The sequence below is a fragment of the Sciurus carolinensis genome, chromosome 5, assembly GCF_902686445.1.
Source record: "Sciurus carolinensis chromosome 5, mSciCar1.2, whole genome shotgun sequence".
NCBI classification, from domain to species: domain Eukaryota; kingdom Metazoa; phylum Chordata; class Mammalia; order Rodentia; family Sciuridae; genus Sciurus; species Sciurus carolinensis.
Window position 1 is genome coordinate 121,065,592 of NC_062217.1, and position 26,941 is coordinate 121,092,532.

Genomic DNA, 26,941 nt, shown 5'->3' on the forward strand with positions numbered 1-26,941 from the left:
CAGCAGATGTCCCTTCTATCTCATTGGCCAGCACTAGGTCATGTGACCATCCCTAACTGCAAGGGAAGCTGGGAAGGGAACTTCTTCCTTTCAGGACCCAACTGGATTTTGTCCCTGGGGCTTGTGTGAAAAAGCCAGTCCTAAGAGCCTTGCCCAGATGGTGTCATTAGGTAAACCCCAGGGACAATGAGGTATGATGCTGTAGTTGCAGATGAATGTCCATGAGGTGTGCTAGATGCGTGCTGGAGGACATCACTTTCCAGCTCTTGAAATTCTCTCCTTGGCTCTGCCCCTGAGTTCACCTGTTTCAGCACCATCAGTGGCCATCATCTCTGGTCACCGCAGCAGCTACGTATGACTGAGTGCCAACCACGCGCCTGGTGACTGAATGAGTTACATAACCTGCCTTTTTTTTTTTTTTTTTGGTAGCAGGGATTGAACCCAGGGGCACTTAACCACTTAGTCACATCCCCACCCCTTTTTAATAATTTTATTTTGAGACGGGGCCTTGCTAAGTTGCTCAGGTAAGTTGCTGAGGTTAGCTTTGAACTTGCGGTCCTCCTGCCGCAGCCTCCAGAACCGCTGGGATTACAGGTGTACGTCACCACACCTGGTTCGTCCTGCCGTTTGCTTGTCTGTCAAATGGGACTACTGTACCATCTCACAGGGTTGCTTTGAGGATCAAATTTTTTTCATGATATAAAGTGGCTAGGGTAGTATCTGGCACATAGGACTAAAGTCATATTTGCTATTGCTGATTCATTATATCCCCACTTCACAGGTAGGAATATGTGTTCAGCAAAGTTAAGTATGTTGTCCAAGGTCACACAGTGGGGGATACATCAATCAAAGCCTCGGTGGTGACTCAAGCCTTTTCTTTTCCCACTAGCTTCTCTGTGACTGTAAGAGAATGTTCCAGGGGTGGAATGTAGACAATATTTATGTGTTAATTCATTGATCTATTTAGTTCCCAATGGAACACCACCTCCTCCTGGAAACCTCTCAGGCACGCTCTCTGCCCCTCACTGGCACTTGCAGGCCCTTCTGGAGAACTTAAGAGCTGCCTCTTGCCTCTTCTGTGCGGGGCAGAGAATGCCAGTCTTGCCCTACTGTGCTCATCAACAAAGAGGTAAACGCCTCTGGAGCCGCGCAGCCTATTAAGGATATGGGAGCCCGGGCAATGCTCTGGCTCCAACTCAGACAGCTGAGCGTTAGTGGTGCTGTGACTGGAGCTGGGCTGCAGACTCCTTATGCAGCGCCCTTTCCCTCCTCAGGGCTTCCTCCAGGACCTGTGAGCATTTTGGAGAGACACTGGCTCATCCAGGTCGACCCTTACACAGTATGCCAGGTTGGGCTCACCGGGATACCCTGGCCTGAGCGTTAAGAGGAAATCACGTCTTTCTCATCCCTGACCCTCCTCCTCTCCCAAGCCAGCTCTTTCCTGAGCCCGGGAGCTCAGCCCTGCAGAGAGGTGCCGACTGCAGCCGGAGTGCCTGTAGTACACAGACGCGGACACTAGAGGGCGGCCTCACCGCTTGAATCCTCGTGACTGCATAGGCTTCAAGGGGCCTCTCAACCAGGTGGTGGTGGTGGTGATGATGGTGATGGTGTTGGTGTTGTTGTTGGTGGTGGAGGTGGCGGCAGCCAAGGTTACTATTTATCAATCAAAGCCACCTCGGACTAAACACACAACATCTCGAATCAACACGTCTTTCCATGCATACCACATTTTCCTTCTGTGTTCGAAATCCCCCAAAAGGGACCCCAGTTACCCAAGCCTGAAACCTGGGCATCACCCTCAGCTTCGTCCTCCCTCACCTTCTCCACACCCTCTGCTTTGGTGCCAGTCCACATCCTGTATCCTAACCTGTCAACGTTTCTCCATTCCATGGCCTGTCTTTCCCCTGGGACTCCCCACTCTTGTCTATCAAGGCTTTTCCCCCCGCGCCCTATATAGACCGGTGGATCCCGAACGGCGTTGCACGTTGGAACCTCCTGGAGAACCTGAAAAACTCCAGGTGCCCGCGGCCCGCCCCAGCGCGGGGTCTGGGTGGGAGCCAGGCACCAGGACTTTTTGAAGATCCCCAGGTGGTGCCAGCTTGCATGAAGTGTAGGCACCACTCTGCCCTGGTGGAGACGCTCTTCCACGCCTTTTACCCTGGGCCACTCCCGCTCCTCTGGCAGGACTTGACATTGCTGGAGCACAGGGGGCGGGTCAGTTGCCTCCCACGTGCGGTCCCCGCTCGCCCCGCCCCCGCCCCCCGCAAGCCGGGGGCTCCAGCTCCGTGCGCGTGCGCGCAAACCTGAGTGGAGCAGACTTTACCGCGAGGGAGAGTTATGCCATTCCTAACGACTGCGAAGTTGCTCCAGGTTTCTGCTTTTGTAGCTTCTCCGTTTACAGATTGAATGCATAAAGAGATGCATTTTCTCTTTATAGGTGGATGTGGATATGAAGAAACCTGTTCCTTATACTCTCAAAACCATTTTGTTGGTGTCTACTTGAAATTCCCAAGTTGTGGCTTCTACCCGCCCAGCAACCTTGAGACTATGGAAAACACCCCGTATGCTTATGGTTTATGGAGGAACAAAACCCCAACAGCAAATATTAATCAGAAAGTGCGCACAGGGAGCAGATGGGCTGAGCTAATCTGTGCCGACGTCCTGCCTGAGCCGCGGTGGGGGTGGGAAGGGGGCACCTGCTCCTTCTTGGGAGGCTGCAGCCGGTCCTCGTCCCCTCCTATTGTGGTCATTCCAGCCAGGGCCTCATCTGACAAAGGAAGAAAACCACACGCAAAGACTAAATCACCCGAGATCTCATTGCGAATAAGCAGTAGAGGGAACATTCAAATTCCAGTTTATCTGATTATCCATATTCTTTCTCCTGAGTCAAGTTCCAGAGCACCTCCTTCCCTTCACGCCTCAAAAAGGTTAAATTTAATTTTTAATCATCACAATTTAACTATATGGTTTAAAAAGTCACAGTCCCCAGCACCACAAAAAAGTCAAATGATGCCATTCACCTTCTCTATTGTAACTGAAATACTTTTACTCCTTCCATTTTTTTTTTTTTTCTTTTTTGGCGGTACTAGGGATCAAACTCAGGGCCTTATGCTTGTGAAGCAAGCACTCTACCAGCTGAGCTATCTCCCCAGCCCTACTCCTTCCATTTATATTTCACATTTATACACCTTATTTTGTGCAATGTAGGGTTTTTTTTCTTTTCTTTTCTTTTTCCCCCCTTTACTTTTTGGCCAAATTCTGATATACCTGCTGGGAGGTTTCTAGACCCTCAATGAAACCTTTAGTTCTTTATTAATACATACGTATCAAATAGCCGCTTCTCCTCCATGAAAACATGTATTTAACCTATCTTTTGCATGATAAATAAAACTTTAAGAAAATTTTGTGTTCTTCACTCTCTTCTCCAAACATGGGCCTGGGTTTTTGCTGAGATTGCTTAGCTTCTTTAGTCCTGGGCTAGAGTCTATTTGTTTGTGAATATTTTATTCCAAAAACATGCGTGTGTGTGTTTACACATATAAATTATGTGTAAAATTTATACATAGTACTTATATATACACACATATATCATATCATTTCATATCATCTATCTATCTATCTGTCTATTATCTATCTATCTTATACTCAGTTTTGTTATGGTCACTCTTCAAGCCCCAGGGCTGCAAAGGCCCCAGCACGCTGTTTACTGATCTTAAGGAGAGAACTTGGAGGATTCAACAAAGAGGTTTTGGAAATTTCATCACTTCACATCTATCATCTCACAATCGCCCTTACTGGTGGAAAAACAGCAAAAATCTATTCCTTTAACAAAGATCTCATATACAGTACACTTTGATTACCTATAATCCCCACAACCACAGACTGTTTATCCTCTAGACTTGTTTAGCCTCTATATTTGCTACTTTGTGTCCTCTGACTAGCATCTTCCCCTTTCTTATCCTCAGCCACTGTATTGTTCTCTATCGCTGTATGTGTGAATTTTATTTTAAAAAATTTGTATGTGAGCAAGATCATGCTACATTTTTTTTCTGTACCTAGCTTATTTCAATAAGCATAACATCGTCCAGGCTCTCCATGCTCTGTGTGGCAAGACCTCATTCTTTTTTAGGGCTGAATAATATTCCGTCTTGTACACATATCACAATTTCTTTATCTGCTCATCTTTGACAGACACTTAGGCTGTTTTCATGTCTTGGCTGTTATGAATAAAGCTGTAATTCAGTGTGGCTAACTTTATAAGATGGTCATTTCATTTCATTTGGGTATATACCCAGAAGAGGGAGTGTTGGATCAAAAGGAAGCATCTATTTAGATAACTCTGTGAATTGCCTACACTATTTTTCTTTGTTCACCTGTTTTGAGATCTCTGCTCTGATTTAAATTGCCATTTGGTTAGAGTACTTTCTGGGTGTTCTACTAGTGTACGATGAGTACATACATAGTATTCTTGAAACTTCGCATGTCAAAAAAAGAAACTGTCCTTCGAGTGAATGAGATCTTGATAGGATGTAGATTCTTGGATCATATCTTCTCAATAATCCATTGATGCTACTTCCCTAGCTTTCAGACTTAAGAGTTAAAAATGTAAAATCTAGGGGCTTGGGTGGTAGCTCAGTGGTAGAAAGCTTGCCTTGCATGCATGAGGCACTAGGCTCTATCTTCAGCATCACATAAAAATAAATAAATAAATAAAAGTATTGTGTCCATCGACAACTAAGAATATTTTTAAAAGAGGCAAAATCTAATGCTTGTTATTATTATTTTTTTCTTTAAGGAATCTGTTTTCTACTGGAAGAGTGTAGATTTTTCTTTTATCTCCATTATCTTGAGAATTTAGGAATTTACCAATTTATAACATAGGTATATAAAAGTTCTTCCTCTCTCTCTCTCTCTCTCTCTCTCTCTCTCTCTCTCTCTCTCTCACTGTCCCCTCGCCCTCTGTCTCTCTCTCTCTCTCTTTCTTTGTACCAGGGACTGAACCCAGGGGCGCTTAGGCACTGAGCCACATCCCCAGCCCTTTTTATTTTTCATTTTGAGACAGGTCTCACTAGTTTGCTTACAGCCTTGCTAAATTGCTGAGGCTGCCTTCAAACATGTGATCTTCCTGCCTCAACCTCCTGAGCCACTGGGATTACAGGTGTGTGCCACCACACCCAGAAAAGGATTGGTTTTGTTTAAATATGCCTGGTACTCAGTGAGTCCTTTCAATTTGAAAACTTGTGTTTTCTCCTTACTACGGGGAATTTTTTCTTCTAGCACATCTTTAAGGTTACTTCTCACATTATTTAGAAAAATGTTTGCTGATACAAGTAGTAGAAAATATGAGTAAAGAGTGCTGTGAACCAGTAGGTTCTCATTTACCTCTGTTCACAAGAATCATGAGAGTCGGCAGGTGTTGACTTTGGTGGAACTTTCTGGAAGCTCACAGCTCAGCGGCATGCAACAGGGGAAGCAGGAAGTGAATGGCTTTCCCCACTTCTCCCTTCATCTTGGAGTCAGAGAAGGGAGGAGTGGGGGAAGGTAGTCAGTCAGCCGACAGCCTCCTCCCCATTTCTTTATCTTGAATCTGTCCTTGACATCTCTGTCCGTCCCTTCTGATGGTCACCTCTTGGTGGTTTTGCCCTCTGTGGGCTTTCTCTCACTCTGCCTTCCAGATCACGGGCTAAATTCTCAGCATTAGCTGTCCTCTGTTGAACTGATATTCAAAAACTATGCTTTTTAGTCCTCAAGAATCTTTTTGTGTGCTCCCATTGCATCTTCTGGAGAGTTCCCATAACCTTCCTCTGCTCTCCTTTGAAGACCTCTTCTCTTTGCTGCTACTTCACCCCGTCCCTCCTCTGTTATTGTGTGCTCTTAAACAGTGAGGTTTTTCTTGACTGGTTCATGGCTTTTCCACCTACCCCAGTGCCGGAGATCCTTTTCTGTCTGTCCTCTTGGGCCTACAGCAAGGGAAAGTCTGGCAGTCTCTCCTGGTTTTGTTTAAATATGCCTGGTACTCAATGAGTCCTTTCAATTTGAAAACTTGTGTTTTTTCCTTATTACAGGGAATTTTTTCTTCTAGCATGTCTTTAATTGTTACTTCTCACAGTGTGCCCAGATGCTCCCTGGCCAGCTGAGAGTCATTAGTCCACAAATGCACATCCCCTCTGGTCCAGGTCACCTGGTATGTCACCATGGGTCACACACACTTTCAGATAGAAGGAGCTTTTCTCTGAAAAGAGTTAGGATTCCACTGGTAGGGTCACCTCCAAGAAGCAGAAATTCCCTTCCTCCTGATGTAGAAAGGAGGATGGACCATCTCTTTTCCCCCTGGTCCTTCAGCACTGGCTCAGGAGAGCAAAGCCCAAACCTGCTCTTGCCCTTGGAGTGGGAGGGGCTCTCCAGGGCCTCAGGCGCCCCATCCGGGCTTCCTGGTTATCTCACCCAGAGTGATCCAGCATCGGGGAGAGGGCTGCGGCTCACATGCAATCCACGTTCAGTCACGGAAATTTCAGGATTCCCTGAGCCAGATTTATAAAGGTGTTGCTTTTGCTTTGTAACTGGATATTTTCAGATGTTGTAAATCCAGGTGTGCCTCCTGTGTTTGCCAACAGCGACCTGGTAGAGTCTTCAGAGGCATTCTGTCAGCAGTTTGATTGAATTTGACTAGTGATTTCAAACAGGGGTTGGGATCAGAGTTAAGACAAAAGGGAGGATATTGAAAATCTAAGAATGTATCTCACGTTAAGGATGAGTTTGTTTCCTGCAACTTTTGCTCAGTTGTGTGTGTGTGTGTGTGTGTGTGTGTGTGTGTGTGTGTTTGAAGGTCTGATCTTATTTATTTGTTATTCTTGAAAATTCTTATTTTTGACTGGACTTGGAAGTAAGCAGCTCTCAGAGAGGGCAGCCTGTGTCTCTTGGTTGTCTGTTCCTGGCGTTATTCTTTGACTTCTTTCATTCTCTTGGCCAAAAGTTTGGCATATTCTGCAGCCTCTTCCTTATTCTTCTTAGTACACTTTTCTTCAGAGAAACCGCTGGCTCTTGTGTGGCAGGACGCGTGGAGTAGGGAGATGCTGAATCTTCGGTGCTTTGGTCCTGGGGTTTTACCTTCCTGTTTAAGGGGTTCTGACAACACATTGGTGGATATAATCTTCCGCAGAGAGTAAAACAGTCTGTGGATTCTATGAGCTCTTGTGGGTCCCAGTTGACAAGGCACAGTCTCATCCTTAAGTCCAGGAATATCCTTCTCTCCTGTTTTTACAGTAACCAAGTTGAGAACACTCAGATTGGCGTCCACAATGCGACCTCGAACAGACTTGCGCTTTCTCTCTCTAGTTCGCCTTGGTCTGTAGCAGGAGTGCCCCTTGGTAGCAGGCGAACATGGCCATGGGTCAAGACACCTGCTTCATGGGGAAACCTTGTCGTCCCACTGCTGATTTGGACCACATAACCCTTCCGATCTTCACCCAGAGCATCAGCAGCAACTTCTGTGACCAAATGCTTCTCATGAAAAGTATGTTTGTGTTCATCGTCCGTTTCAGCGAGTTTCTGGCAGCCAGTGGCTGGGAAGGAGGTACTCAGCTTCATCCTGGAGCAGCTGATTGTGACGGAAAAGAGCCCGTTTTGTGTGTTGTATATACCATTGTGCACCGCGTGCTGATGTTTTGGTCAATGACAAGCCACATACAGGAAGGTGATCCCATTTGACTTTATCACTTACTGATGTCGTAGCCATCTTTGTTCATGTAAGCAACACTCCACGATGTTCGTACCATGGCGAGAATCGCCAGAGACCACGTTTCTCAGAATATACCCCCATTATTAAGTGGCGCATGACTGGACCCTGGGCTATAATATATCATCTGTTTCTGGTAATGTGTAAGCAAGACAGGTGTGTCACATACTGCTTGAGAGGCTGAGCCAGGATTGCTTGAGCCCACGAATTCAAAGCTAGCCTGGGTAACACGGGGAGGCCTTATCTTAAAAAAAAAAAAAAAAAAAAAAAAAAAAAAAAAAAAAAAAAAAGGTATAAGCCATGCTAAATTAGAGGATATTCAAGGGCAGTTGATTTGGCTTTACAGGAGAATAAAATTATAGGAAGATTAGATCCCTTACTAAAAAAATTCTATGATCCCCTCCAACCTGAGATGTCTTTAATTTGCAGGTGCCTCCGTGGCATTTATGATGCACTAACTGCTAAATAGTAGGCGAGTAGCATGCTCGCATGGCATCCCCGGAGCTCCTAAGTCCACCCTACATGATGTCCAGACTCGGCTGGCTTCTCTGCAGTCCTTATGAAATGCTCAGGGCCATTTGTTCAGAGAGTGAGAAAACATGGCTTTGAGTTTGGAGGGAAGCTTGAGGCGGCTGTGGGCAGTGCACACTGACCCCCAGCTCTAGGCCCTGCATGGATTCTAAAGGGCCTGGTGACTTTGGGCACACTCCTGTCTTCTTTTCCTCACAAAACTCTGTGTGACCTGAGGGAGGAGGAAAAAAGCATCCAGCCAACTCATGTTTGTAACAGAGATGTGTATTTTGTTACCAGAGGGACTTTAGTTCTTTCTGAGCAGAGCTGGGAAGGATTTGGGTGTGTAAGACAGAAAGTAGGTTCTGTAGCTGAGCTGAGCTCAGAAATAGGAAAGAGGAAGTTGAAATGCCCTGAGGGAAAATATAGGAAGTAGGAGAAAGGAGCCTCAAAGTCTCAGAGCAGAAGTCGGACCCTCCCAGGGACCCAGCAAGGTTTCCATGGAATACCCAGGCCTCCCGATTGCTCACAGAAGCTGGGGAAGGACAGCACTCTGCAGTCTGCTGTGGGGCTTCCAGCAGAGTCAGCCTGCATGGCCAGGAGACAGCTGACTCAGGCGTCCCTGTTTAGTGACCTGTTCTCAGCACCCCTCCAGGTGCCCAGACCCTATGGTGTCATCTGGAGTCATCTGGTCCTTCTCCCCTCATTGTTTCCACAATCCAGCAGGGAAGGGGGCACTGCCCACATAAACCTAGGAGGGTTCGGTGTTCTAATATGTGGGTGTGGAAGCGTTTCGTCAATGGCAAAGTCACACCTCGGGGGTCCCAGGGGAAGCAGCCCATGGGAGAACACTGCTCACTACCTTCCCTGACCCAGGCCAGCAGATGCATATTTTCTGAATGTAAAGGCCTTCCGTGCCTCCTGTCTACCTTCCTCTGTAGCAACAGGAGCAGGTTCAGCCCCCACATCTGTGTGCCCCATCCCCCCATTCTTGACACCAGCTACTATTGGAAGGTTTGTCCCCCAGATGTCATGTGCTGGAACCGAATCCCCACATCACATGTTCATGGCATCTGGAAGAGGTGCTTTTGGGAGATAATTAGGGTTAGATGAGGTCAGGAGGGTGGGACCCTCACAATGGCATTAGTGGCTTCATAAGGAGAAGGAAGCCTGACCGTGTGATGCCCTGGGCCATGTGGTGATACAATAGACCCTCACCAGATGCTCAGCGGATGCCAGCACCAAGCTCTAGCCTTTCCAGCCTCCAGAACCATGAGTCAAATAAACTCCAGGTCTTTATAAAACAGTGGGTCTCGGGTATTTTATTAGAGCACCGGAAAGCAGACCCTGGACTGCCTGGAAGCCCAGCCCCCTCCTCTGAGGCTCCCCTTCCCCAGTAACACCCAGCTTTTCCTAAAGCAACTGCCCTAACCTCCCAAGTGACAGGTGGAGCTGCCAGGATGCCCAGCCACTCCCCGTGTGAGTCACACAGGCCTGGCCCGACATCCCAGCCGGCAGAGCTCCCAGGCTGCTCTCCTCGATGCCTGACTGTACCCCAAGGAACCAACCTCAGAGGACCCTTCCTCTGTCAAAGCTGCGAGACCAGCCTGGATCCCCTCCACTAGAGGGGCCCCTCTTCTAAGGACAAAGAAGTTCAAATGGCATTTTTCTCAGCCTGTCAGTCATTGGCAATGGCCTCTTACAAGAATCCATTACTTAGTTGGAAAATGTGCAGAGGGTAAAAACAGGAAATTTACAGAATTACTGAATGTTTAGTCGGCATGGTAAAATACACCCACTGAGCATCTCACTGACCATCAGGGTAAGGAAAATTAAAACACAAGAATTTTCTTTTTACAAAGCATCCTAGGGACTGGGAGTGTGGCTCAGTGGTAGAGTGCTTGCCTAGCATGTGTGAGGCTCCCAGGTTCCATCCCCAGTACCACCACAACAAATTATTACTATTATTATTTTGGTAGAAGGGATTGAACCCAATAGCAGTTAACCACTGAGTCGCATCCCAGCCCTTTTTAATATTTTATTTAGACACAGGGTCTCGCTGAATTGCTTAGGGCCTCCATAAATTGCTGAGGCTGACTTTGAACTCGTGATCCTCCTGCCTCAGCCTCCAGAGCTGCTGGGATTACAGGTATGTGTCACACCTGTGGTGCCCAGTCAACAAAATATTATTATGTAAAATACACAAAGGAAGAAAAGGATAGCACATAAGTCTGTAGCTGTGGACACAAGGCCACTCCTCTTTTGGCTTCAGTTTCTCTCTGTCCATGTGGCTGTTGGACACAGTGACGTCTGAAGATCCTCCAGCCCTGGACTCCTGGCTTCCCCTCTGTGCAGTCTTGCTTACCTCTAGTTTCCTTGGTGACCCAGGGAAATCGCTGAGCCTCTCAGTTTTCTCACTGGTAATTGAGCATACAAATGCCTGCCCAGCCTGCCTTGCAGCACTGATCTAGAGGGCTCTAAAGAGTTTTGGAGAAGAAAGCCAGTCAGGACAGATACCAAGCACAGGGTCGGCACCCAGGCCAGGAGGAAGGGCCTGGTTCTGGTGGTCTCTGAGCTCCTGCCCCACCCCAGGTACAGAGGTTCTTGGTGCACCTACCATTGGGGCTGGACAGGGGGTGTCAACCATTGGCAGATCTGACTCCCTGTATTTAGTACCTGCTTTGTTCCAGGCACAGTGCTTGGTGACTTCATCTGGTTACCTTGCAGGTGTCCTTTAGTCCTGGAAAGGTCCCATTTCACAGACAACATTAGATCCTGAGATGGTAACTAACATCCCTGCTCAGAGTCAGCTTGGATGTGGTAAAGTTGTCACATGATCCCTCTTTTGACTCTGAGGTGAATATTTCCACGCTGTGCTGCCTGGGAGCCCAGACTCTCCCTGAACTGTCCCACTGGCTTGACCCCTGTCCCAGGGAATCCAATGGAATGAGTTTCTCCCCTTCCACTAGACAGCCTTCTGATATCTGGAAGTTAGCCTACGTTTCCTGCATTTTTCCTTCCTGTTTCTCTACTTTTCTCAGAGGGTGCAGGTTCCCCGGCTCTGAACATCCGTGAGACAGGGGTGGGGAAGATGGAAAGAACCAGGGTGACCGATTTGTCCTGGTTTTACCCAGGATTTTCCCAGTCATAGCACCCAAAGTCCTGCATCCCGGAAAACCCCTTAGTCCCTGGCAAACTGGTTTGGTTTGGCTAGGGCCTGTCCTGGCTTAGAAATGTAAAGTCCCAGATCCCCAGAGTCACCCTCAGTCCTTGGGCACACAGGATGGTTGGTCACCCTAGAAAAGTGATGCCAAAAAGAAAACTTCTTGGGCCTCTATCTCACTGTTACCCCCAGGAATCCGGAGGGTGAGAGGTTGAGAAGGAAGAGAGCCCTGTACCTTCAGTGGTCCAGGGGTTGGTCACAGAAAGAGGTCTCTCCCAGGTGGCCCTGGGGAAGGCCCGGCTAGCATCTGTGCATCTGGGACCTGGGCTCACATTCACGTCAGGAGTCTGGGAGGGCTTCCGGTGATGTGGCTGAACAGGCCACCCTCACACCATCTTCAGGAACGTGTGGCCTTGGGCCCCTGGCATTTCACTGAAGAGATCTGCTGAGGAGTGAAAAAGCCCCACAGCATCTGGGGCCCAGGCTGGGAAACTGAGCCGCTGGACATCTGTCGGTTTTTCATTTGAGCAGAACTCTCCCCCACTTCTCAAAACAGCCCCCCTTCCATTGAGGTGTGACCCCACCCCTACACATGGAAGGGCAGTAAGGAAAAAGTTTAGATCATATTGAACTTACTCTCAGGTATCCTGTTCTCCTCTCCTCCACCATATTATGGAAAGGTCTTATGCTTTAATACCAAATGATCCTGTAGGTGGCCCCGAACCCATGTACCCATCTATCACCAAGGGACAGTGGGCATTCAGAGCCTGTTCTCTCCCCAGTAAGCTTACAGGGCATAGCAGACTCAGTCATCTCCTGATCCCATCGCCAGCCCTAGGACCCCTGCCTGGAGTGACCATCTTTTGTAAGATCCACCCATTTGCCAAATCCAGGTCCTTCCGGTTTGACTCTCTGGGTTCTGCCTGTGCCAGTCTCCCCAGGACTCCCGGGACGTCCCTTTCTGAAGGCCCGCAGCACTTCCTCTATAGACTCTGTCCCCTGCTGGTATGGCCTCTCTGCTCTCCCCGTTCTCTCCTGGGGACGGAGGCCCAGAAAGCCTCTCTGAAGTCCCAGAACAGGAGAAGCTGACCTGTGTCCCATCTCCATTCCAAACACGGGAACTGAGTCTTGCTGTGTGAGAAGCAGGTCCCACGACTCTCAGGACCTTTCTTCCTCACTTTTGATGGCTGCACACGGCTTCATGGCATGGTGTGGCCCCCAGTCAGTAACAGTCCCTGTGATTGGTGGTTAGGTCATAGATGTTAAGTCCCTGTGATTGGTCAGTTAGGCATAGACGTTACCCGCCCCCTCCCCTACACACAGTCACCCACAGCTGCTCCTGAGAGCGCCTGCTCTTCCCACTGGTCAAGAGCATCCTCGCAGCCCAGACACAGGCGACAGTAGGAAGGAGGACCAGGATCTCCTTGATCTCAATGGGAGGGAAGCCTTTGTACAGTTGGCCAGGATCATGTCTCAGGAGGGTTGGGGAGGGACAGGCACAGCAGGCCTCTAGCGCCAGGGTGGGCCTCCAGGACAGGGCATTTGGTCCTGGCTGCCCAGAATGAGGTAGGGTGCCCCTTGGGGTTTTGAAGGCCCAGAAACAGACAGGAAGGGCTGGCACCTGGGCCAGGAGGAAGAGTGTGGCTCTGGAGCGACTCAGGTAGAAACAGTCTGGGGTAGGGAATGCAGGGAGGGGTGTCAGCAGCTGAGGGCAGGAAGGAGGCCTCGGGATGCACAGAGAAGAATCTGGGCAGTCAGTCCTCTGTGGCAGCTCTTCCAAACGGGAATCTGCACAGGGACCTGACCCTCTGAGCAACGAGCATTTTGTGTTTGGAGGTTCTTGTCCCGAATCCCCTTGTGCCCCAAAGTCATCAATGTGTGCCCCCCATCCATGCAGGGCCCTGAGCAGTGTGATGGCAGACAGGTCTGTGTGTTTGACAATCATAGAGGGAAGATTGTATAATTTTGCCAAGTCAAACACAAAATGTAAATAAATAATCACTGTTGTCTTTAATTTTCCTCTTACATATAGAGACTATAACTTTGAGGAGATTGCATTAAACTTCCAAAGCATTAGGAACCAGTCCCAGGGGGCAACATTTCCCAAAGTGCATTCTAAGGGACAAAAGTTCCTTGAGATGTTAAGAGCTGGTACCAGGGTTATGCACTAAGTTCAGGGCATGTGATCCCAAGACTGTTAAAAACAGTTCCCAGACTTATTTTTCTTTTCTTTTTTTTTTTTTTTTCTTCTTCCTAAACAAAACCCTTAGTCTCATGAAATGACGACTTTGCAGAAATCTACAATAACTCTGTAACTCTAGGTAAAGTTTCAACTCTAACCAGTATCGGACTCTCAATGGATATTTGAGCTGAGTTGTATAACTCCTCCTGAATATAGAGGCAGAGGTCATTATCAAAAATTCTTTGCACTATCCATATAGGTGTTTTGACTGGGCCTTCTTTTGGACCTAACTTTAATTTTTACTTGAACAATGTTTTAGATGAATAATTTTCAAATAACTAATTGACGAGGACATACTAAATACTTAAAAAAAAAATGGGTTTTCTCTCTTTGTAATCTGTGTTGGGGATATGTAGAGAACCGAGTTCTTTTTCCCTCATAAACGCATCCTGTTAAGGGAATTGGAAAGCCTTTGTTCCAAAAGCGTGGGCTCTGAGAAATGACTAGACTCTTCCAAGAGGTTCAAAGCCCAGTGACCACGAAGGCTGTGCCAGAGCCGGAAGAGGTTGGTAAAGGAAGTGGTTGGGCAGGAGGTTAGAGAGGTTAGTGGGGCAGGGTCAGAAAGCTTTTGAGGCCATGAAATTGCCCTACAGCTTGTGAGGGGCCTTGGAAGGACTTCAAGCAATGTTACAGGGTGACTTTTGCAATGCAAATAAAGTTGCCTGGCCAGAAACTTCGCTTTTATGGGGTGCCGGGGTACTAGAATGCACATATAGGCTTCCTTAATTTCCTGTGTCACTTGGTAGGAATGGGTCCCCAGGAAAAGTGGAAATAAATGTTAGGGCCATTTTAAGTTTACAGGGGACTGAGGTGACTGCTGGTATGTTCTGGATGTCATGCCCTTGAGGCCTGTTGTTAAGTTTTTGTTGTTGTTTTCATTGTTGTTGCTTGTTGGGCTTTCTGTCAAAATGAATAAATAATTATTGTTGAAAGTTCAGAAAACACAGAAAAGGGAATAAATCACCACAAACTATTATAGGCAGCCATGTACATTATCATTTTAAAATCTGATCCTCTGACTCTTTTTCAGTGCATACAGATTGCAAATTTTTGTAGGATAATATACTGGACTGTCTTCCAAAAGTCTATTTTATACCACGTAGTTTTTAGTAGAGAAGTTTCAATAGCTCAGCTGACAGCTAAAGAGCCCTGGGGAGCCATGGACTATGTACAAGTGCCCTCAAATCCAGATGCATATCAAACATTACCTGTAGACGGAACAAACTAATCTATCACACGTGTGTCCCACCATGGGGTAAACATGCAAAGATGTTTTCCAGTGGGACAAATGCACACAAATCATTCAGAAGTCCTACTGAACTGGGGGCCACTTGCTGCCAGTTTTTTAGTTAGTGCACTTTAAATGGGTTCAAGTATTTTACATTAGGTCCTCAGATGTGCTGAGGTTCCAAAGGATCCCATGTTTGTGAAGGTGAAAGAAAATCGAATAGGATCCTAAGAGGCTTGCAGAGACACAGCTGTTTCCATGTCACCCCCGAGGCCACGCCAGTTGCCTGCTTCCAGAGCAACCTCATTTTCCTTCAGTTTTCCTTTTTAGCTCCTTTCCCTATGGGGAAGCAACCTGCTGATCCCGTTGGGTGATTCTTCTTCCATAGTCGATCAACAAACCTGAACTGCCTTTGCTACCTCCAGGAAATGGAAGATTCAATTTCTCAAGCAAAAACATTCTCAAAATGTGTGAATGTTTGTAAAATAAAGCAACAATGATGATGATGCTCCTACACCCCAAGAGGACCCGGAGAGTCACGCAGCTGAATCTGTATCCATTAATGGCTCCATTCTTATTAACTACTCTTGTATTGTAGTTTAAAAGGCTGTCCTGTATGAAAAGAGCAAACCAATAACTTGGAAAATAAAACAGATTTCCTGTTTGCCATAAAAAAATAAAACTATTTCACATTTTATTAAAAAAAAAAAAGAAAAAGGAGCTCTTACAAGGGTCACTGTCAAAGCCAGTGGCTGATTCTTTTTTTCCCGCACTTGATCTCTGAGGATGCAGTACAGCCTTGGTGTATGAGAATACAAGACTACGGCCTGTTTTACTTCTGGTTCAATTTCTCCAGTCACCTCTGACAGCTTGCTGGCTAAACCTCCTCCTCCTCTCTCTGGCAGTACTAGAGATTGAACCCAGGGGTACTATACCACTGAGCTACATCCCTACTCCTTTTTGAAAAAATCTGAGACAGGGTCTCACGGAGTTGTCCAGGCTGGCCTCAAACTTGTCATCCTCCTGTCTCAGCCTCCCTGGTTGCCAGGATTACAGGTGTGCCACACCTGCCTGGCTTGTTTTCCTTGCTGGCCCTTCTTGCCCTCAGTGGAATGCTCCAGTGTTGTCTTCTTTTGTCTTGCTACTCTCTCTCCCTAGATGATCTCACATAAGCCCCAGGTTTAAATTGATCTGAAGACACTTAGACCATTCAACCCAAACCTCAGCTCTGAGTTCCCTAGACAACTCTACCTTTCTTTCAAAAGACATCTCAAAAAATAAAATGGGGTGGCGCTGTAGCTCCGTGGTAGGGTACTTGCCTGGCATGTGCATGGCCCTGGGTTCAGTCTCCAGTACTGCAAAATAAATATAATGGTCAAGGTCAATGGCATTGGCTCCCTCCTCCCCCATGGTTCCTCCTTCTCTTCTTCACTTTTGTAAATGACAGCAAAATCTACCTAGTTGCTCAAGGCCTAAAAACTTGAGATCATCCCAGATTTCTCTTTCCCAAACTCCACATCCAGTCCATCAGTAGGAGCCAGTGGCTCTACCTCTATGACCAGTTCAACCCCTGTCCCCATTTCCAAGGCTGTATCGCTTGTCCAAGCACTGGGTCGAGGCCACAGCCTCCTAACTAGCCTTCCTCCCCCTTAGCCTTCCGCCCTCTTGTTCTTCTTCTATATAGCAGCACACATCAGATTCCATGTTACTCCCCTGCTTAAAACGTAAGTGGCGGGTTGGGGAGATAGCTCAGTTGGTAGAGTGCTTGCCTTGCAAGCACAGGCCCTGGATTCAATCTCCTGCACCGCCAAAATAAAAAAAAAAAAAGTAAGTGGCCCTCACTGAAACTGGAAATAAGTCCATCCAACTTACAAGCTTCTTCCTCTCTCTGACCCCGCCTCCTTCCGCTCTCCCCATGGTCCCTCACCCAGCCGCAGACTCTCTCCAAGCCTTCCTGTCTCAGGGCCTTTGTACCTGCTGATTCTTCCATGTGGCAGTTCTTCTCCCAGATCTTCAGCAGGCACTGTATCTGACACGTCCTTTACCCTTTTCACGTGTGTTTTCCTGCGTTGCTTCTTCCCACAACCCCCACTTCCTGAGAGAATAGGACAGAAACTCTTGCTGACGTTATTTGAAGCAACTCCCCAGGGTTTGGTCAGGACTTGATTCCTAGAAGCAGCTCAGGATATATTTGTCAACGGATTCATATCTGATCCACATCTGCCAACTGTGAGGATTCTATAATCCAAGACTGTCAACGCTAGAACAGAAACAGCCCGAGCTCATTGTTTCACAGATGGGGAAACAGGCAGAGTCACGTGCCTAGTTGCACTGATGCGGATTTACCCAAGCAAGTCAGCCATGCGTGATCCTTAGGTTTTTCTTTTCTTTTTTTTTTTTTCCCCAACAACTGTCATGAACCACGAAGGCAAGGGTTGTTTGCTTCTAAATCTCCCTGCCAAGTTATCTTGAGAACAAATCTCGGAACACACTTTGCTGCCCATCTGTAAAACAAATCTTTATGAGCACAAAACCAGTTCATATAATTTCTTCTGTAAAATCTACGTAGGCCCAGTTCTCTGTTCTTTAGGAGATCTATTACCTTCTAGGAAGGAACTGCTCAGGAAAATATAACCTTCGATAGATAGGATTCATCCAGGCTAATGTGGGCATCAAAAGAATTCGTACCATCTCTAAGTGAAAATTAACCATTTCTTGAGAGTCTTTAACTCTCTTTGAACAAGAAACAGGTGGGGTCTCAACCATTTTATATATCTTGAATACTATTACTTTCACCAGAGAACCATTTCTAACACCTGACATGCTTGTTAATAAGTGGAGAATTTCACCAGTGCATTCACCATGCTAATTGGTGACACCTTGGGGGGACCGAGATGTGGAAACTGCCACTCTCTTCTTTTTGGTATTGGGGGTAGAACTCAGGGGCACTTAACCACTGAGCCACATCCCCAGCCCCTTTTTGTATTTTATTTAGGCAGAGAGTCTCACTAAGTTGCTTAGGGCCTCACTAATTTGCTGAGACTGGCTTTGAGTTTGCCATCCTCCTGCCTCAGCTTCCCAGGCTGCTGGAATTACAGGCATGACCTATGCCACCTGGTTGCCTCTCTCTTCTTAACTCCCAAGTTCATTGACTTCAAGTTGGTAACTTAAAGTTAGACATGGTAGAAATCTTTTACACTATGGAAATTAGTAACTGCCTCCTTCTGCCCAGCTAGTTTTTAAACATTTTTCAGTGTACCAGCGGTAAGCTGAATAAGTCACTTCTGGAGTGTGACTTTCTGATAAAATGTTGGCTGACCCTTACAACAAACTACCTCCATAATGAGTTAATCTTGACTTTATCTTAGAAATTATCTGGGGAGCTCCAAATTAATACTGATTCCCAGGTCCCCACTGTGAGGTTCCAACTTGACTAAGATGAGGTTTTGGCTATCAGGGGACATTTAAAGTTCACCAGGTGATTTTGATCTGCAGCCATGCAGGGTGGCATTCATACCTGTATGTCACACTATGTCACACATTCTGACAATCCCAAAAAAGGTAATAGCAAAACCAGGATTAGCATGGACCTGCTGACCCCTCAACCCTGGACTTCTGGTCCAAGAAGGGAAAAGTGACAAAGAGTTCGCCGTCTCTTTAGAGGGCTGTTTACAAATCGTCAGAGAAGACCTAGCACCTGGCATTGCAGGTTTTGATTGGAGAGGGACAAAAAAGCAGCCCTGTGCCAGTTCTGAAGAGCTCCAGGCTCCCTCTCTAGCGACATGTCACCCTCAGCCCTCAGGCACTTTATGGGGTGGGAGAGCTTAAAGGGCTTGATCAGAAGAAGCTGTGCGTACTGGAAAGATGAAAGAAAAGTCCATAGAAAGGAAAATTCAGAGCAGAGAGGAGCATGGATAGCTGGGGCTATAGCTTAATTCAGGGAGGGGGAAAGAGGTCAGGAGGCTGGCCTCTGGGAGGCAAGGTGTTTAGCCCTCTAGGGATGGAGAGGGTTACAAACTTCTAGGGGTGGGGACAGAGACCAGTGCCTCAGCAAGAGGCTAGATCTGCAGGACCGATGAAGGCTGTCACCCCCAGAAAGAAATGGTCTTTCTGGCTCTTGGTTATTCATTTTAAGGTAACTCTCACAGGCCCCCGGGGTTCCACTCCTCTGCCTCAATGAGCACTTGGGCAGGGATTCTTTCTTACCAGTAAGCTGGTTTCCTTTTAACTCTTCCAGACAGTACATTGCCTCCCTCATGCCCCCGCCCTTACTTTCTTCCTGCTAGGACAAAGACTGAGGGCTAGGGCCAGTGTGGCCTCTGCGTCTTCATTTCTGGGTGGGTGTGTGTGTGTGTGTGTGTGTGTGTGTGTGAAGGCGCGGGAGCCCAGGGCAGGGCACTTGGAAAGGGTGCCATTCCTAGAATCACCACTAGGGACCCCACCCAGCACTGCTTGAGCGCATGACCTTTGGGCCATGCATTTAATTACTGGATGCCACAACCTCAGATTGCCTGACTCCCAAGCCCTAGGCCGAGCTAGGCCTGGCAGACAGGAAAACAACAGCGAGTAAAGCTGGGGCCATCTAGCGTGGAAGACAGACACACTGACACCTCTGATTCCTGGTGGAGAAAAGGCCGGGCGGAGGAGGCCGGGTCAGAATCAGGCTGAGTGTGCAGTGGAGGGAGCTCCTACCCAACCAGGCCTGAGCATGGGTCTAAGCAGAGGAGGGTTTCCAGAAAAAGAAGCATGGGGGGCAGGGCTGGAACATCACCCGGCGCCTAAAGGGGAATTTCCATGGTCAGTTGGGGAAAGGCCAGGAGCAGATCTGTTCCAGGAGACTGCAGCTCCATGGGGGTCTCTGGACCCCACCCTGGACTCTTTCACCTTCCTGAATGCAGCACTCCGCCCAGCTTAGGCATCGGAACCCCCCTTCCTTATTCACCTCTTGGACAGGCATTTGCATGCCTCTTCCCCCAACCCGTAAGGGGATTGAACTCAGGGGTGCTGTACCACTGAGCTACATCCCCCAGTCCTTTTTATTTTGAGACAGGGTCTCATGAAATTGCCCAGGCTGGCCTTGCATGTGTGATCCTCCTGCCTCAGCCTCCCGAGTTGGTATTACAAGTCTGCGCCACCGCGCCTGGCTCATTTGCAAGTTTAACACCTTGGCAGTTAATTCCTGCCCTTTCAATTCACTTCTCTCCCCACGCCCCATCCCGGTGCGTGTGTATGGGGTGGGGGCGGCGGTGCTAGAGATGGAACTCGAGCGCTCCACACAGAGTTCTGGCCTCGCCTCCGAATGCCTGCTTTCAAAGTCCCCGGGTTAGGCACGCTCGCGCTCTCTCTAGCGCGCTGCTATCCACACTCTCCCACGCCCTCTCTACGCTGGGAAAATAGGCATCGCTGGAGCTGAATGCCCGCTCAACTGCAAAACCGGCCCCCTCCCCTTGCTTGGTCTACCCTGGTCTGGAGCCGCAGCCCCGCCCCTGACCCGTCACCTCCCAGAGGCTGGGCCGCCGCCTCGCTCCCATTGGCCGCCGGGGCCGCTGGCTCCAGGGCTGGGGCAGTGATTGCGGCGCGCCCCTGTCAGTCCGGAAGAGATCACTGGTAGCGGGGCGGGCCGCAGGGCAGCCGGGCAGCCGCAGGTGGAGCCTGGAGCCGTGGCGAAGGAACCGAGTCCAAACACTGAATCCCCGAAGCCCGGAATCCCCGAAGCCCTGCGCGGGGACCGGCCAGGATGCCCCGCGGGGACTCGGAGCAGGTGCGCTACTGCGCGCGCTTCTCCTATCTCTGGCTCAAGTTCTCGCTCATCATCTACTCCACAGTGTTCTGGGTGAGTGATCCCTGTAGGACCCGGGTTGAGGGGCATGAGGGTCCACACTCCTTCGACAGCTCCCACGCGGGCGGGGAGTTGTTTCTAGATTTAGCTGCTCCAGGGACAGCGCGGGGAGCGCGTTCTGGCTCCTCGCCCGACTCTTCCTGGGAACCGGGAAATTCTGTCCGCCCCAGTTCAGCCCTAATTTCAACTGCTTCATCTGGAATATTAGAGCCAGTTTGCAGACCAAGAGCCACGTGGCTCTCCTGTGTTCACCTGAACGGTGGTTTGGTCTGCCACCAGAGACCTCTGCGCATCAGCTGGCAGGCTGGGAGGCCCGGGTTAACGTTGGCCGCGCCCACCACGCCTGCAGGTTATTGCGAGTTTGCCTCCCCATCAGCCTGTGAAGAAGTGGTTAGTCTTTGTGATTGGGTTCACTTGGATTCTGGGTCTGATCCCCACAATTACCTGTACCCCAGGTCAGGATGCTTCCCCCTCCGTTTCTTGGTGGCTTTATTGGTGAAAGGAGGATGCACGTGCCTTCTGCATAGAGTGGAGGATAACAGTAGATGAGGTCTCTGTGGCTCCTACATGTTCAGTTACTCTTCCCATGGTCACTGGACTTTACCTCTTCTTCTGCCTTGTTGAGGAGCAGGATGGCAGTAGTTCGACATGAACTGGGTTTTGAATCCTGTCCCTACTATTTTCTAACTGAGTGATCTTGGGGAAGTTACTCTGGACCACAGTTTCCTCATCTGCAGATGGAGGTAGTCATTATGTTCACCTTTTAGGATGCATGTGGAGATTAAGTGAAATGTCAGTGCTTAGCATGGAGATCAGTGTAGAGTTCAAGAAGCAAGAGCCATTATTATGGGCAGGGATCTGGACACAGTAGTGTGAGCTCCCCAAGAGACTGGTTTCGATAAGGGCATTTTTGGACCATCTGTGAAGAAATGAGGATGCTTTTGTATAGGCCAGCTCTACCCCGTTCCTCTAGAATAGACCCCCTGACCCTGGTATGCCCCAAGGGCAGACACTCTGTGCCCTCCTGAAACTCTTTCTCTCCTGGTTTCACCCCTAGCCCCTCACTGGATCTTTTCTGCTGGCAGAAGCTGCTGAATTTGCTATCAGGACTTTTGATGGAATCTTTTTGTGGGTGTGACCCTAGTTGGTAGTCAGGAGCTCATGATTCTAGTCCTACTCTGTAACTGATGCACAGGAATATATCTTAGGCAAATCCCTCCTCTGTGTGGGTCTCAAAACTGTTAATTAATTTTTCCATGTAGAAAACTCTAGCCTCAGGCCAACTTCCAGTCCAATTTCCTAGGTAAAGCGACAGAGAGATGAGCAGTGTTTTGGGGCTAAAGGATAGAGCAAGGACCAGGGTAGAAGCCTCTGCAGTTGTGGGGTTGCGGTGGGTGATTTGAGCTGTAATTCAGTGGTTCTTACTGCCGTTCCATCAAAATCAACTAGAGAGTTTTGCTTTTACAGTGCAGGACTGAACGCAGGGCTGTGTGCATGCTAGGCAAGTGCTCCACCTCTGAGCCACACCCCCAACTCCCAACTAAAGGGTTTTAAAAAACACTACAGATTCCTGTGCCCTGGCAAAGGTATTTATTTAAATTTTCTCAGGCTCCAGGTAATTTTAGTGTGCAGTCAGGATTAAAAACTGCTGCATTAGATGGCCTCATGGGTCCCGGAAGTCCCCAGGGATTCTTTGCCCACCCTTGTCTAGTCTGGAGCTCTTCTTTCTGCAGGTCAGTGGAAAGCAAAAGCCAAGGTTGATGGGTGGAGAGGTGGGAGGGTGGGGATTTCATTTCGGGCTTCCCTCCTCTCAGTGTGTAATTCCCGGTGGGTCTCTTCACCTCCCCACGCCTTATTTTCTCATCTATGAAATGGATACGTGATCCCCTGCCTCACACCCCGCTGAATTAATGATACAGTGAGAGAGTAAGAAAAGTGCTAATCAAAGGTAAATTACACGATCTCAAATTTCAAGGACTTGTTCTGTCATTGCCTTTTGCAGCCCCCAGAGAAGCCCACCTTTTGGCCCTTGCTTGCCTTTTCTTGAGGCCAGGCAGAACTCAGAACTTGGAATCCTTCCTCTGGCCACCTGAGGTTGCCTTAGTCCCTTGAAGTATTTCTGCTTACTAATCTCACCACCAATGCCAAGAACTCAGACACCTGCCGATTCTGCCAGGGCAGCTCCAGGTGCCAGAGTTTGACTGCAGAGCAGGGGCTCAGTGTGAGTTAAGTAATTTGTCCTGGACTGAGTCTGTTGTTAATTGAAAACCGTTTGTAGGCGAGTCCATTATCTTGGTTCCATCCCTCTGCAAGAGTAGGGTGGGGCAAGGGTTATTTTCTTTATAAGCCCAAAGTACTAACACTTTCTGTCTTTAGGCTCCGGGTCCTAAAATTTACCATATAGCCCATGCACCTTTTGTAAGACTTTCTCTTAAAAATTATTTTTGACAGGAAGTGCATGCACATAGCACAAAATTTGAAAACAGAAAAGCATCAGTAACACCTCCCTCCTTTCTCCTAGTGTACCCTGTCCAAAGGGGACCCTTGCTCCAGGTTCTTGGGATCATTTACTGAGATATCCTGGGCAAAGGATGTTGTAGACACACACCTGTTTATATCGTATATATTATTATTATTATTTCCACATAAGGCAACACTATACCCAGAACTGGATATAGCCCCTTACTTTTTCACTTAAATCCTTGTTAAGTTTGGAGACCTGCCAGGGGCTGCTCCATTCTTGATGGCTACATAGATGTCTCTCCAGACTATGCCAAAATTTATTTGAATAGGCCCAGCTAGGGAATTCTGAAGTTGTTTTTCATCTTTTTTTTTTTTTTAAAGCAGGCATCTTTTGTTACCTTTGTAGCCTTTTGCTTATGTGTGCATGTCTGCAGGGTAATTTCTAGAAGTGGAATTGTTGGGTTAATAAGGATATGAATGTGTAACATAATGCAGAAGTACATTTAACAGCCACATATAGCTGCATACGTTTTTGAAAAGTGAGCTATACACCTATGCAGTCAACTCCAAGGTCCACCAATAGAACTGTGGAAACCAGAGGGTCCCTCGTACCCCTTTAGTCTTTACCCCTTCCTTTCCTTGCGGGGGCAGTCCCCCCCACCACCACTCCCATCCTCTGGCAGAACAGAATGGGGTTGCTTAGTTTTGCATGGGTATTTACATTTTTCTTTTCTTTTTTGCAGTCCTGGGGATGGAACCCAGGTCCTTGAGCATTCTAGGCAAACACTCCACCACTGAGTTACACTCCAGCCTTTGATTTTGTTACGTTCAATTTCCTAAATAGAAGTGTTACCAATTATAATATTTACTTAAAATATATTTCTTTTAACTGACTTTACATTTAAAAGGAGGTATCCTATCTTTTCTACTAGTGGGAAACCAGTCCCCCTCAATATAGATAGCAGATAATGGTTAAAATAATATAAAGTACGTGGATAATGAGACAACTTTATGGATACTAGCTACATGTCATGGGTCTTGGGGTCACCCTTTCTTTTCAACAGGCAGGTTGGCAGGTACTTGAGTGTCTTGAACTTAAGACTGAGACTCATGTGATTGGAGGGGTCAGAAGGGCATTGACCTCAAAAAGAAGTTCAGGCCTTTGAGTCTATGAATCAGACCCTGAACCACCTACAGTGATTTCTGGTTTTATACTGGGGAGCCCTCCTGTTTACAGAGGGGGCTGAGAGACTGGTGTGTTTAGAGTCTCTAGGGAGCTGGCCTGAGCCCCAGATCTCTTCTCCTCTGCAGGCCAGTTCTCCCCACTCTTTTCAGCATGTCCCTGAAATGTTTCCCTAAGATGGGCTCACTTGAAGACAGAGCAGACTCTCCCGCTGTCCAGGGTGAGTCATTGTGACACCTGCACCCTCAGACCATTGGGGACACACCTCTAATTTTAGCACTGCCCAGGGTATTCTAGAGATCTGTTTACATGACTGCTTTTTCTTGCTGGACTGCGGGCTGCTGGAGGTCAGGGACGTAGCCCATTTGTGTTTTCCTCCGAATGCTGGGCACATAGTAGGTGCTCAGGGAGGGCATGTTGCATGAGGGCCATGGAGTCCCAGCCATGCTACAAGGCAGGGATCTGGCCTGGGGCAGAGGCTGGGCTGGCTGTGTAGCCCCTGGTAGTAAGATTTGCAGAGTGAGCTGGGCTAACCATGCAGCCTCGGGCTCTCTAGAATGGCCAAGCCCTGTTGCCTTGGCAATGGGGCAGGGTTTCCAGTTGGGTAAGGGTGTCAGGGCTGGGTGTTGACTAATGAGGGGGAAAAGAGCCTGGTGGGGCTGGCGAGTGGGGAGGAAGTGCGTGTGGATAGGTACTGGAGGAAATGAACGCCAGAGGCCAGATGAGCTCTTTCTGGCCTCCTCTGGGGTTGGACCTGTGCATCAGAGCTTGGCTTACGAGCCTTTGCATTTTCCTATGGTGTAGTGGCTAGAGTGGGGCCCCTGCACCAGGTTTCCTGGGCTCCAAATCCGAACTCTGGCACTTACAGGTTAAATGAAGGAGACATTCACTTTCCTGTGCCTGCCTTATCTATGGATATTAGAACCTGCCAGAAGGTAAATGGATTAAACTGTAAAAGACACACAGACACTCCAGCAAACACTCCACATCTAACTGGGCAGCTGTCCTTTTCCTACCTTCTTCTCTGTGCCCCAGCTGCTTAATAGCCACAGATAGAGAATGCAAAGGGCCCTGAGATGCCTTATTTGACAGAGGAGAAAACAGCTGGGGGAGAAGGGTGTTGCTGGAGAGTCACCAGCCAGTTAGTGACAGACCAAGACCAGGACCCGGGTGTCTACCCAGTGATCTTTCCAGCCCACAGCTCCAGGGAGCAGGGGAGGGTAGGAGGTGACCTTCTGAGAGGAACCAGGTACCTGGCCTCCCAGCGTGGTACCAGGTGACACCAGACAGAAAAGAATGTGGATTCAGTTTCCAGCTCTTTGAAAAGGAGCTTTGTTGTTTGTGTGAAAATAATACGTGTACCCGGTTAAAAAACAAATTCAAGCAACTTGGGAGAGCACAGGGGAGACGATAAAAGTCACCTTCAGTTCTACTCCCTGGAGGGAGCTACTGTTATTTGTTAGTAAGCATCCACCCTGATCTTTTTGTACATCTATGGAGATGTTTTATTTCCTTGAGTTTTGTTTTTTTTTCTTGCGCTTGGTTCATCGGGCAAGACCATCTTCTGTTCCAGGCAGGTATTTCAAAGGGGAAATTGTGAAAATGCTTTTGGAAGAGGGGCAGTCTTCACTTTGGAGAAGTGGTCGGTGTGGGATGGCCTCACAGCCTGGGGCTGGCCTTGGGCTTGAGGCACAGAGCAGTCCTCTCTTCCTACAAGAGAAGTGGGAAAACTGTCTGGTGCCTTCCTTGAATAAAGGGCAAACCATGGTCCCGAGAGGATCCCCTCACTCAGTCTAGAGTCTGTGCATGGCCCCTTCCTGGGGGAGATCGCCTTAACTTGCAGGACTGGACCCTGGACCTTTGGCTTTTGGTTCCTGGAGAAGCAGGTATAACAAGCTGCCTGCCTATCCTACCTTTTCTAAGTGACTCACAGTGCCAACCTGGGTGGGGCTCAGAGGAAAGCAGATAAGGGCCTGATAGTGAAATTTCTGTACCAGCCAGTTCCATTGGCAGGGAAAGATGTCATCTGGGTGAGCCAGGACAGAGGGCCTTTCCCAGACATGTGAATGGATGCGAGTGGGTTTGAAATGCTATCTTGCTAGGGGCAGAAGGGTCCAGTCTAAGCCAGCCATTCTTTCTGCACAGAGGGGGATGGTTCAGTTGCTTATTCATTCATTCAACAAATGGTTATATGACACCTGTTATATGCACTGTGATAGGTACAGGAAAAAAAACTGTGAACAAGAGAGGCTGCAGACAAAGCAGAAAATAAACATCCTTGCTAAGGAGGGAATCAGGGAGTTAGTGGGGAGGGCTGGCGGTTCCTACTTTAGATGATATGGTCAAGGAAGGCCATAATGAGGAGCTGACATCCCAGCTGAGGCTCAAAGAATAAGAAGGAGCCAGCCATGGGAAAAGGCCTATAGAGAACTTACCAGACAGAGGGGACAGTAAATGCAAAGGGCCTGAGGCACATAGGCAGGCAAGGCTGGAACAGAAGGGGAGTCCTAAGAGGGACCAAGATGTGGATGGAGAGGGTGGCAGGGACCCAATCAGATGAGAAGTTTGGAGTCTAAAC

General features: G+C 48.2%; 1 protein-coding gene across 1 annotated transcript in view; it reads left to right on the forward strand.

Moving 5' to 3' along the window:
- Positions 1–20,481: 20,481 nt before the first annotated feature.
- Positions 20,482–26,941, forward strand: part of Tspan15 (tetraspanin 15) — a 44,107-nt gene continuing 37,647 nt past the window's right edge. Inside the window, exon 1 of the mRNA XM_047554161.1 lies at positions 20,482–20,711. Within this exon, the coding sequence (XP_047410117.1) occupies positions 20,616–20,711 (96 nt within the window). The 5' untranslated portion in view covers positions 20,482–20,615. The remainder of the gene's footprint in view (positions 20,712–26,941) is intronic.